This window comes from Sapajus apella, unplaced genomic scaffold (genome assembly GCF_009761245.1).
Source record: "Sapajus apella isolate SASKATOON/1434 unplaced genomic scaffold, GSC_monkey_1.0 scaffold38, whole genome shotgun sequence".
Taxonomy (NCBI): Eukaryota; Metazoa; Chordata; class Mammalia; order Primates; family Cebidae; genus Sapajus; species Sapajus apella.
In genome coordinates, this window is record NW_022436978.1 from 8,459,971 (window position 1) to 8,473,255 (window position 13,285).

The 13,285-nt window shown below is 42.0% G+C and overlaps 1 protein-coding gene across 2 annotated transcripts in view; it reads left to right on the forward strand.

Annotated features, from left to right (window-relative positions):
- ATP13A5 (ATPase 13A5) overlaps window positions 1-13,285 on the forward strand; it is a 124,316-nt gene that overhangs the window by 13,828 nt on the left and 97,203 nt on the right. For both annotated transcript variants that reach the window (XM_032298225.1, XM_032298226.1), the window contains exons 2-3: window positions 4,107-4,300; window positions 6,574-6,786. In XM_032298225.1, the coding sequence (XP_032154116.1) occupies window positions 6,724-6,786 (63 nt within the window). In that variant the 5' untranslated portion in view covers window positions 4,107-4,300; window positions 6,574-6,723. The remainder of the gene's footprint in view (window positions 1-4,106; window positions 4,301-6,573; window positions 6,787-13,285) is intronic.

Genomic DNA, 13,285 nt, shown 5'->3' on the forward strand with positions numbered 1-13,285 from the left:
GTGGGGAGCAAACTGCAGGCACCTTTGGGTCTCTGGTAGAACAGGCAAAGGGGCTCAAGGGCAACCCTCTGAAGAGAGTCAGAAGAAAAGCAAACAAATGCCTGTGAAGGCATCAAAGACATCCAAGAAGATCTGAACAGACCGCTGACAATGTCTGTCATTGAGCAACACAGGAAAAGTATATTCCCTAGGCAGGAAACGAGTCATTTATTCATCACACAATATTTTTTGAACACCTAGTCATGTATGCCTCTCCTGGTGCTAAGGGCTTGGATTTGAAGATGAATGGTTCTTTCCCTAGAATGTTAAGAACTACTCTTGATGCATGTATCGAATGTTATGGGAATAGTCCCCAAAGCAAAGTCGTTGGACTCAGGACAGTGAGGGCCACCCAGCCTGGGACACACGAAGCATTTGGAAAATAGAACTGACTCCATGAGAAAGTAAATCAATTAATATTTATTTGATGACTGAAGAGGCAGTTTTTAAAAAAAATCCAAAACACAGGAATTAAATTCTAAAAATTGCTTCAATGATCCACAGTATAGTAACAGTATTTGCAATACGTCAAGCCTCATTTTACAATAAACACCAAGTACAGCATAGAATTTAGTTCAAGTTCTGGTTCTTGACTCCCATGAGGGGCACAGAAGAGCTAGCTGGGCTGCCTAAGCTTGTGTCTCTGCCCCTGTGGAGGATGGCTGTGGCCGTTCCTAGAATAAGAGTAGAAATGAAGCCAGGTGCGGTGGCTCATGCCTAGAATCTCAGCACTTGGGGAGGCTAAGGTAGATTGATCACCTGAGGCTGGGAGTTCGAGACTAGCCTGGAAAACATGGTGAAACCCTGTCTCTACCAAAAATACACAAATTATCTCAGCCTGGTGGTGGACCACTGTATTTCCAGCTACTTGGGAGACTGAGGCAGGAAAATTGCTTGAACCTGAGGTAGAGTTACAGTGAGTTTGAGATTGCCCCTCTGCACTCCAGCCTGAGATTCCATCTCAAAAAAAAAAGAGTAGAAATGAGATATCCAGAGAAAACTTGCTAGCAGAGGTGAGGAAATCTTTTCTTCATAGATCAGGAGTCAGCTCTGAGTGGGTAAAAGGGATTTTTTTTCCCTTTAGCTTCACCTGCTATAACCACAAGTCCCCATGCTGCCTTGCTTTGTACTGGAAGCTGCAATATATTCCAAGAATCAATCTCTTTCAAACATTGTAGCTTCTGCCAACAGATTCTGAATCATCCAGTTTCTACAGGAGGAATTCACCTCAAAGGATCCTGCTAAGCAATGAATGACCATACCTATATTTGTGGTACCTACATATATCAGTGACAAGTCACACCTGAATCTGGTAAGGAGGGATGAGCTTGCCAAAGCTTCGTTTGTAAAATTATACACAAGAGCAGCTAGAGAAAAAGTAGAGAATACATAAGACTTGGACTTGTGAGCGTGGCTCCTGTAGATTGAGCTCAAGGGCAAAGTTTGGACCTCATCTCTCTACAGATCCTCATTTTAGGACCTAAAATAATGTTTTGCATATGGCAGCTTTCCACTGTTATGGGTGAGGAGAGTTGAAGAAATTGGAGAACTACTATTGAACCTCCAGTGGTTGTTTTTGTCGATAAGATAAAATCGAATTCCCTCTCCACACTGTTCAGACCTCCGTTTCCTGGCTCCAATTCAGTCCAGTTGTCTTAGAAGTTTTTTTTCCAAGGCTCTTCTTCGCAGAGTCATAGAGAGTGCACATTATAAGTTGTAATTTTTTTATGGTAAGTGAGCATTTTAGTTCATACTTGAAATATATTTCTGAATTGAATAGTATCTTTAAAATGGAGATTGAGTTTGCTTTTCAAATTTTTGTCCATTTTAAAAAAATGGGTCAAGAAAGCAAAATATTCCATGAGTGAAATGATTTAATAATTGCCCAAATTTTACTTTTTGCCAGTTTTTTCATTTCATTAAAATTCGTTTATTAGTTTCTATAAAGTTATTATTAATTAAAATGTGTACATTTTGCTCTTTTAGTGAAAAATATCTTAGTATAGTTGAAAAGTCTTCATTACTTCTTTATGTACAGTAATCTTTATTTCATTTTTAAAAATCATTTTTACTGGCCTAATTACATATACAACATTCAATAAAAGACGATTTTACTGTCTATGTATATTTTCTAGCTAGTGCTATTAATTCTACCTCACACGTGAAAAATTTGTCACATAGACGAGGGGGACGTAAAGAACGATCTTTTCTAGGTGTCAAATAGGTCCACAATGTCGCTTTGCTTCCTGGAATCCTAAGACTCTGTTCACTGTGCACACTGCCCCAGGCACTCCGGCTTCCTTCCTGGCCCCCAGCTTCAGGATTTTGACACCTAATAGTCCTTTTACTCAGAACCCTCTTTGCCCAGGTATCCACAGGCCCTTAGCTCCTCACATCTTTGCAGTGTCTTCCCTGACCACTTTATTATTATTATGATTATTATTGCAAAGTATTTGTATCTTTATTCAATTAAATTAAAACAGACGTGCCAGGTATATTATATAACATTCACTATATACATATGACTTAGGAAACGCAAGAAAATTCTATGTATGCTGATTACTCAACTATGAGTAAAACATGAACGGTGTCAGTGATGCCCAGCAAGTGCTCCTTTTCACATTGGGTGCCTGCATTTTTATGGCATGGTTAGAGGAATAGCTATGAGTCATGATATGGATTACCAGCAAAATTTTGTGGGATAAGGAGGGAAAATGACAGTCTAGTACAGATGAACAGTATCCTAAATGCAAACAGAACACTTGACAGTTACATTTTTTAAGAAGTTCTTCCATCGTGTTAATGACACAAAACTTCTCTTTTTTGAAGTGGTATGTGGAGACAGCTTGGGGCATGTGGGGACAGGTGGGGGAATGCTCTTAAAATTGGTATAATTATTCCTTAAACAACAACAACGGACCAGGCGCGGTGGCTCATGCCTGTAATCCCAGCACTTTCGGAGGCCAAGACAGGCAGATCATTTGAGGTCAGGAGTTTGAAACCAGCCTAGCCAACATAGTGAAATCCTGTCTCTACTAAAAATACCAAAATTAGCTGGGTGTGCTAGTGGGCACCTATAATCCCAGCTACTTACTTGGGAGGCTAAACTTTTTCCCATCTCTGTTTTTTTTTTTTGTTTGTTTTCTGGAAATTGTGTTCCAGGTCAGGGATCGTGGAAGAAGATGAAATACTCTCTCAGCCATTTACTTCCTCTGGCTTCATTCTGATAGGAAAGGCCTTCAGAGCTCTATAACTTGACTTCTTGAGGGATGACCAGTTCTTCAGGCCCTGGTGCGAGGAGGGCATTTCACTCTTTGTTGCATTTTGAGTACAGGTATCGATCGACTTACGACCTATGCAACTTACGACCAATTGACTTTACGACCACAATCGCTAGCCACGACGGCTCCGCGTCTGGCAGCGCAAACATTGCCCAGCTGGGCGTACGACAGTGTGGACCAGCTTCCAGCAGCACTACCATCTCTGCGTGCATGTAGCCTACTCAACTTACAACCAAATCGTGTTACGACCGGTCTGTTGGAACCAATTGTGGTCGTAAGTCGAGCACTGGCTGTATCCTCACTGGGCTCTTTCCTCCCCTCTTGTCTCTGAAGGCCCCTGTCTTATGCTTTGTGGTGCTGACAACTTCCTTCTCAATAGGAAAGAATTTGCCTTTGCAGTTCATCGGGATGCATTGTTCTGCTTCCAGTCATAGGAAACCAGGAGTCTGGTCTCTTCAGATGGAAAAGATCAAAAGAATCCCAGCTTGAGTTACAACCTGCTGAACTCTGTGGCTAGAGACACTAGTGTGACCTGGAAGAGGCCATTGCCGCCGATCCTGAGGCTGCTTCTCCCAGAAGAGATGCCCTCAGCCCCGCAGCACATGTATAAACACAATAGGTGACTCTTCCACCTGCGCGTCTACAAGGGGCTGGCTGAGCCATTGAGGCATGGCTGGATCTTCACATTGCCTATGGGGGTCTGGCATTAGGTCCTGTAATCTATAATGTCTGCTGCAGACTTTCCAGGAGGCAGGGTTTAATGCTGTATGATTATTTTCTTCACAGAGCTTGTCCTCTGGTGGCTAAAGTGAGTGCTCAGTATTTAGAGACCCTGGAGATTATCTAATACAAACTTCGACCTGATGAATCAACCGGACAGTGAGTGGGCCCAGTGTCAGCATTCACACCTCCGAGACTTGGAAGCTAGTGCCTCCAAGGCACTTATGAGCCCTGGGGTTATTCAAAGACTTAATTTTGAAGTGAGTATTTTGTACTTGTACAGGGCAAAGAGTGCTTGTTCCTCAGTGGGAAGGAGCTGAGGCCTTGGGTCTTGGCTGGTGGAGAGACAAGAGTCCAGCCTGCCACGGTTGACAAGCTGTTCTCGACTGGGCACATCTTAGTTTGCATCTCCTTCATTATTACTCCTCAATTCCCATCTTTCTAGTCTCAAGTCTTACTTTCATTCCCCTTAATATCCCGAGTAGGCTATCCTTTCCTACCTCTCTTGACTCTTTTCACACATTTTGCTCCCTGGCCCAGACTGGGCTCACCAGATGCCACTATACCCCCTTCTTTCTATCTGTCAACTTCTGCTTGTCTTTGAGATGTCAGAATACATGACACTTCCTTTGGGAACCTGTTTGCATTCCGTTAAATCTGACTTTAGTGTGTTTCCCACTTAAGAGGCTGCTTGTCTGTCATTCCCAAGTAACTGTGAACTCCCTCAGAATAGGGACTTTTTCCTTTTATGCCATTATATCCGAGGGCCTAGCACAACGTCTGGAACATCTGTTGTTCCATACATAATTGCTGAGTAAAAATGGAATGGAGTCACAGCAAGTGCTATGTGTATCTTTAGGCTACGCGTAACAGCAAACTGAAGCAAGAGTGGCTTTATGAGAACACTGACTTGTGTATTTAACATGGTGTCTAGCGGTAGGTAAGTTCTGTGACTCAGTGGCATTATAAGCATCTAAGCTCTTCTGTCCTTTTCTCATCATAAGTTCCATAGTGATTTTCATCCTCCTCACCATCTAAAGATGGCTACCATGCTCCAAGCATTGCATTCTCATGCATCACTTTCAAAGGAAGGCAGAAAGGAGAAGACAGAAAAAAAATGATCTTCTCTCTCTTTCGCCAATAAGATAGCCTTTCCACAAGACTAGAACCCCAGCTGTCTTTCTCTTACATTTAATTGTTTAGAACTGGGCCACATGCCCACCTGTAGACAAATCATTGACTCATCCTTGGTGCTTTTAGCTAAAGTCGTGCTGCACAAATTTGGTTTTTTTCAGCAGGAAATACAAGTAAATAGCTGATGGGTAAGAAGTGAATGACAGCTGCCACTCATATCTTTAATGAAGTTTTACTAAAATCCAGAAGATCTTTATTCAAATCTGCATTTTACCTTAGATTGTTGGTACTTACAAGGCAACACTTACACTGGCATACTATGCTTTAGTATGGCTACCTCAGGAGGCTCTGGCATGAAGAGCTGTAGTTTTCTGTCTGTTTATTCTCAACAGCCACTTTCACCTGGTCAGAGAGCACTTCGACCTCTCCCGAACATCAAGTTGGACACTTGTGCTGGCTCAAGGCAATCAGTGACAGTTTCCGTCAGTGCAAACAGCCAAGTATCATCCTCTAGTAATTTTCATTCACGGCAAATTTTCTTCCATAGTCGAAGTGCAAGGACGAAATAACGGCCAATAAAATGACAAAAGTTTTCATCATGAACAAATTAACTAACTCTGGAATGAATCATAGCATACTTATTTTTTAATTAAAATATCAAATTCAGCGGTGTGGAAATTTGGGCTATAACCTTAATCCTCGGTCTTTCTAGCGTCTCCTCCCTCCACCCACTTTGCTCATTTGAAAACTTTTGTAAACTGTAAAGAGTAAATGAAAAGAATCGAGTTATTAACATAGTTTACTTTTTAAAGCCTCTTCTTGATTGATGTAATGATTGTGATGATGATTACTTCTCTCTTACTGAGTGTGGAGGGTGCAATTGTTATCACCTTAAATCTTTATATCACCCAATTATTATTGGCATTTTATGTAATAGAAACCTAAAATTCAGATTTTAAGTGATTTTTCCAGGGTCATCGGTAAAGCAGAGATTAGAACTCAGATTTTTCTAATTCCAAAATGATTCTTACATTCTCTGTCATGAGCCAACCTCCCTTCCTTCAATTCTCATTATCACCCTTAATATGTTCATTACTTTTTCAAAGTCTGCAGGGTTTTTATACACCTCTTACTGGTTAATCCTTTTGTCTTAGGCTTTAGCAAAGGGACTATACTCATTCCTTGGCTGAGATGTTTATGAACAGCATACAGAATTATTTATCGTTATCTTTCTAGTTTGATGGCTTTCCTCTCCTTCATTCCTCAAGTCTAGAGGCACTCATATCTAGCTCAGTAAACAAACACTAGGAAAAAAAAAAAAAACACACACACACACACAGCAAGCAGATTAACAGACCACTCCTGCTCCTGAGAAGATTTTCTCTTTTTCCTTTGTTAGTCTAATAGGCAAGGTGTGCACTAAGAGATTTTAAAAGTACAAGAGAAGAGCAATCACAAGCCGTGATGATTCTGAGTTCACAGAAGCCCAAGGGATTCTGACATTTCTCCAAGGAGTTAGCCAGGAGAAACCCTAACCGGTTGAGCTGAGATGGAGGAGAACAGTAAGAAGGCCCAGCGGGCTTTGCTCAACCAGGGAGAGGAGGATGAACTGGTGAGTCTTCCCTTTATTTTATTAGTCTTCTCAAAGTGCCCAAGGATGTGAGCAGGGGCTACAGCTTAAGTAGAAGAGAGTGTGGCACGGATGCTTCAGGCTTTAGGACCTTGAAAGGTTTCAGTCTGGTAAGGCTCCTTAAGGGTTGCAACGCACCGTTTTACAGGTTTTACAGTCGAGGAACCTGCAGGGTCTGAGAAACTTGTGTCCTCTGCATGATAGAATTCTTGTCACCTTCATATGCAATGACCCTGTGAAGCTTCCTCAGACATTGAGTATTTGCCGAGTCCCCATGGTGCTCACTGAGGTTTTCTGGGTTGCCCTGTGATTGGACAGACTCTAGTGAAAACAGGAACCCCTTTTTCATTCTCATGCTTTGGGTATGTATGCATGACCTAGGCTTAGGGTGCTTTGGGCCAAAGTCACGCTTTTTATAAGCGCAGAGAGAATTTTTAAGCATCAACTACTAAAGAAGGAATAGAATGTGGCTTGGGATTTTAACACATCTTTTAAAAAATTCTCACGTCTTCAATTTTTACCCCCACTGCTCTTTTCATCAAACGCACACACACACACACACACACACACTTAAAAATAATAATGAAAAAGTTGAAAACTATAGTGTTTATTTGATGTGGAGGAGTTTACATTTATGATTTTATATAATCCTCAGAACTCAGTGATGAAAGAACTAATCCTATTTTATTGAAAAGAAATCTGAGAGCAGGGAGGTTAAGTAACTTGCCCAAGGTCATTAGCCTGCAAGAGACAGGCTGGGAATCCAGCCCACTCCTTCCTTCTCAACATCCTGTGCTGTTCACGGTCCTACAGTGACTCCAGTTAGACAACGAAGAAAGGAGACAGAGATAGACGGGGAAGGATCAGAGTGAGGGCACATTTGGGGGCCCAAAAGAACCTGGAGAACATAGTTCGTAGATTACAATGATGTCAGTTTCCTGGCTGGCCTCATGGTTCCCTGTGAGATCTGTGGCAAATCCATACCAGCTCTCCCTCCATATATCTTTGTTTGCTAATCTAAGGCAAATGTATGATTTCATGTGCATTTGTGTTGTTCAATAAGGCAGCCATGGGCCACGTGTAGTTTCTGAGCACCGGAAAAGTAGCTAGTACACACTAAAATATGCTTTATGTGTAAAATACTTACCAGGTTTTGAAGAATTCAGTAAAAAAAAGTAGTAAAATTTCTTATTAATAATTTTTATATTGTTTACACATTGAAATGGCACTGTTTTACATAGGTTAAGTAAAAATTTCACCCGCTTCTCTTTACATCTTTAATGTGGCTGCTAGGAAATTTAAAATTACGAAGACGGCTCATATTTGTGACTTGCATTATTGTACCATATTGAGCTTGACAACAGCAAGCACTTTAACATCTTCAGAATGAAGGCTTTTAAAGAACTAAAATCTATTTGCCTGTGTTCACTGCTGAACAGTTCCATCAGCGCTGATGTTTCCAATATGTAGATGAGAGTGCATGGAAAACTTAAGCTGCTCTTTATTCTTCTCTGACTAGTTGCTGTATTTATGAAGCTGATAGCCTGATATTTTAATTCTCTCACTCACAGAAGGGACATTGGTATGACAGGATTAAATAATGAACCAGGTGCCACAGTTTTCTTCCTTTTTGCAGGTGACCAAATACTTTTATAGACACTCACCAGAAACCTTTATTAGGAATCCCAGTAAGCTCATTCTGAGGAAGGGGAGATGGCTGTAGATTTCTTTTTCACAAATCTTATTCTTGGGCATACAGCACAGATGCAAATCCTGCTCTTACTCTTGGACCTTGAGCACAGATGCAAATCTTACTCTTGGGCATACAGCACAGTTGCAAATCCTGCTCTGGTGGATCAGGTAATCCAGTGAGTCAGGTAGACCTGAGGCAGCTGGGGTGACCAAACTGGAAGCTGTGACTTAGCCCCAGGCAACTGCTGGCCTTTTAGAAGGAAGTCAGATGAGGAACAACACACACTGGGGCCTGTCGGAGTGTGGGAGGTGGGAGGAGGGAGAGCATCAGGAAGAATAGCTAATGGGTGCTGGGCTTAACACCTAGGTGATGGTTCGATCTGTGCAGCAAACCACCATGGCACACTTTTACCTATGTAACAAACCTGCACGTCCTGCACACGTACCCCTGAACTTAATATAAAAGTTGGAAATTAAAAAAAGGAAAGAGACCCCTGGCCAGGCACGGTGGCTCTTGCCTGTAATCCCAGAACTTTGGGAGGCAAAGGTGGGAAGATAGCTTGAGGCCAGAAGTTCAAGACCAGCCTGGTTAACATAGCAAGAGCGTTTCTATTATAAATAAAAGAGACCCTAGAGAACCCCCTTGTTCCTTCTACTGTGAGGGCATAGGAACAAGATGGCCGCCTATGCACAGAAAGAGGGCTCTCATCGGCCACTGGATCTGCTAGCATCTTAATCTTGGACTTCCCAGACTCTAGAAATAGATGTTTGTTTTTAAAACTAAAATGTAAAAAATAAAAGGGAAGCCAGAATCTGACTTTTTATGTGATATAGCCTGATTATAAATTTTGAAAACAAATTCATCTTTTTAAAACGTTCAGTAGGTCAAACTCAACCTGGGCACAGTTTATTCCCAGCCTTGGGGGCTGTCAGTCTGTGACGCTGACAACCTCACCCACTTGCTCTTCCTTCCCTGAAGATTCCCGATGGCCCAGTCTTCTATTTGCATTCATTATTTCAAGTGAACAATCAGTTGTGATCGTGAGAGGCACTGTGGTAAAAATTAGAGACAGTTGAGGCAAATAATGAACTCCTTCAATCAAACACCCCTGAAGAGCCTAAGTGGATGGAGGGGGATGCTGTGAGATTATGCAAGTTCAGTCTTGGGTGATTCTGCTGAGCTCAGCATGGAGATAAAGCTTTGCACTGGCCTGTAGAATTGAAGCCTGTTATCCTTCCCATCTGCTGTTCTCATCCTGCTCACACTTACTGTCCTGGGAAGGGCGCAGTGCTAGGTGCCTGACAAACGGGTTTCATTTTGCCCTCACAACAGCCCTGAAATCGATATTCTCACTGTACAGGTCTTTACTGTCTTTTCCAACCCACTCCCACCCACTCCCCGCCCTCTTCACTACCATCCAGCTCTCATAGGCTCCTCTTCTTCACCTGCCTCTTTCCTAAAAACCTGCCCTGCCCAGGCGTTCCTCAGCTTCTCCATTTGCAGTCAGCTTTTCTTATCTTGTCGTAGGGCCTCAGGACTCACAGCTTCACTGAGAGCCCACAGGAGCCTTCACAACACAGGACCCTAAGTCAACCCGAAACCTTCAGGTTATATAGCTCCATACTTAATGGAATGGGATTTGGCTTCAGACTGACCTAGTGGAATTCTAGTTCTGTTAGGCAAGTTATTTGACCTCTCTAATACCTACCATTTAGCATTGTTGTAAGGATTAAATGAGGTAATACAGCTTTTCTAAACATATCTTCTGCGATAGGTATTATATAAAAAGCTTCCCTGTTCTCCTTCCCCATTAGGTTTGAGAAATACTAGGTGAAGCGGGTTTGCAGGTGGCAGCAGGGCTTCTCAAATCTCGCACGTGTTTGTCTTGGTCTACTTTGTGTTGCTAAAACAGAAGTCCACAGACTGGGTGATTTATAAAGAAAAGAAATTTATTTCTTATGGCTCTGGAGGTTGAGAAATTCAAGGTCAAGGGATCACACTTGGTGAGGGTCTTCTTGCTACGCCATCCCATGGTGGAAGATAAAAGGGCAAGAGAGCATGAGAGAGCAGGAGAGTAAGAGGGGGCCCCACTGGCTTGTATAATGAGCCCACTGTTGCAATAACTAGCCTACTAGGGTGATGGTAACATTCACAAGGCAGAGCCTTGTGACCTAATCACCTCTTATTCACCCCACCTCCCAACACAAGAACCTGGAACACACATTCAAACCATATCAATATTATAGTTTTTTTGTGGTCTCTTAAGGGGGCATTACACTGTGCTATACATAAATGTATATATTATATATAATATGTATATGGTACACACACACACACACACACACACACACACACACACATATTTTGAGACAGGGTCTTGGTCTTCCACACAGGCAGAAGTACAGTAGTGTGATTATAGCTTACTGCAGCCTCAGTCTCCCAGACACAAGCAATCCTCCTGCCTCTCCTGCCTCAGCCTCCCATATAGCTGGGACCACAGGCATGTGCTACCACAGCCGGCCAATTTTTTAAAAATCTCAGTAGAGAAGAGGTCTCCCTATGGTTTCCAGGCTGGTCTCAAACTCCTGGGCTCAAGTGATCTTCCTGCCTCTACCTCCTAAAGTGCTAGGATTATAGGCATGAGCCACCTCACCCAGCCACAGTGCACCATATTTCCCACACTTATGCGTCCATGGAATTTTTTCTGTGTGTGTGTGTGTGTGCAAATACATGCACAGATTATCTCCTGACCACTGCCTCATGGAACCTGCATAGGAAGGCTGGACTGTTCTCAATGACTGATAGGTATTATTTTGTCATTATGCCCTGCTGGGAGGAAAAATAATCATGATGGCTCTCGGCCTGGTTTGTCTGGAGACACACTGTGTGAATGTCAGCCTCTGTTTCAGCAGCTCCTCTGACCACAGGCTGCATTTGCTTTCTGAAGACGACCTTGATTCTGTCTCCACTGGAGCCACAAGTGCCGCTTGATTCATACCAGTTGCAAAGCCCGGCAACTCCATCTGTGTTCCCCTTCTGTACAGACATCCACCAACAAAATATCAAAACTACAAATCAAAGCAGCCCCAGAAGGCAAAATGGCTGCTTGGTGTGGACAAAACAGAATCAACAGAGGAGGCTTTCACTTCATGGTAATTTTCTTCTACCGAATAGTGGAGGAGCCTGGACTCTGAGATAGCAAACCTGGGCTTTGGTCAAGGCTCTGCTGCCAACCATGTGGTTGTGAACACCTCTTTGGCCTTGGCCATTTACCTTAGAACAATAGCACTAGCTATTCTGACTCACAAGCTTTGTAAGGGTCACATGTGAGATACGGAAAGAGCTATGAAAAATAAGTGGTTGATTTATGTACAAGGAATCAAGAGTTACAAAGTGCAAAATAATGCAGGAATACATATATTAAGTGAGATTGGTGTTGAGCAGAATTCCTTTTTCTCTGATTAAAATGTAAAGAATTATCTGTTTGAGGCTATCATTGAGAAAACAAGTAATATGTGAAGAGTTGTTAAGAAAAATCAGGAATTTTAAACGTGGATGATCTTACATACACAATGTCATCCCCCATTAGGTCATCTTCCATTAAAGACCTCCCCCACGCCCTCACCGCCAAAAAAACACTCAAGGGTTAAAACTGAAAAGTAAAAATTGAAATTGAAAGTCAGCCCTGTTGGCTCTCTCCTGTTCTCAGTCAGCATGTATATTACCAGCTTGAATGAAGTAAAGGTAAGCTTATCAATCTTCAACTGACACCTAGTTATGAGGGAGAGAGAACAATATAGGTGACAGAATCAAGATTCAAAAATGTTTCTAGGCTGGATTGTAGGTGAGAAATTGGCGAGACAAAATGTAACAGACCTCATCACTGAGTTTTTGTTTTAAGTTATTATCAAAATACAGGTGAGGATATCAATGACTTGGGTTTGGTAGTTGTACATGAAAAAGTAATTGAAATGCTTTATTTGATGTGCTAAATTTTATCAAATTTTTAATAGTTACATCACATTTTGTATGTGTATGCAATTTTGTACGTGTACGTAAGATATATTACCTTGTATGTGATGTAACTTACACTCACATATCAAATTACATACACATACAAAATGTGATGTAACTATAAAAAATTAGTCCTGGAATGCCTTAATAGAAGTCTGCTCTGCAGAATAGAAGAAATAAAAATAGTTCTGCCATAATCTGTATTTTTTATAAAAAATCTCAGAAGTTATATTTAATTCTAAAACTCATACTTCGAGAGAAATTCCAAGAAGTATAGTGTATTTGGAGGAATATCTGCATATCACAAGTAAGAACTGTTAAAGAAATTAGAAACAGTTTCCCAAAGAGCAGTCATAATGTTTGTCTTCCAAGAGTTGAGTGGCTGATGTGGAGAACAAAAGTAGAGGTTGGTAGATTCCAGCCAGATTGATTTTCCTTATAGCAGAACCTCTTTTTTTTTTTTTTGAGACGGAGTTTCGCTCTCGCTCTGTTGCCCAGGCTGGAGTGAAGAGGTGTGATCTTGGCTTTCTGCAACCTCTGCCTCCTGGGTTCAAGTCATTCTCCTGCTTCAGCCTCCTGAGCAGCTGGGATTGCAGGTGTGCGCTACCATACCTGGCTAATTTCTGTATTTTCAGTAGAGACAGGGTTTCACCATGTTGGCCAGGCTGGTCTCAATCTCCTGATCTCATTATCTGCCTGCTTCAGTCTCCCAAAGGAAGGCTTCTAACATTCCATTAGAAAGCTCTGGCCATCACATCTGGCCAGAACTTCCCA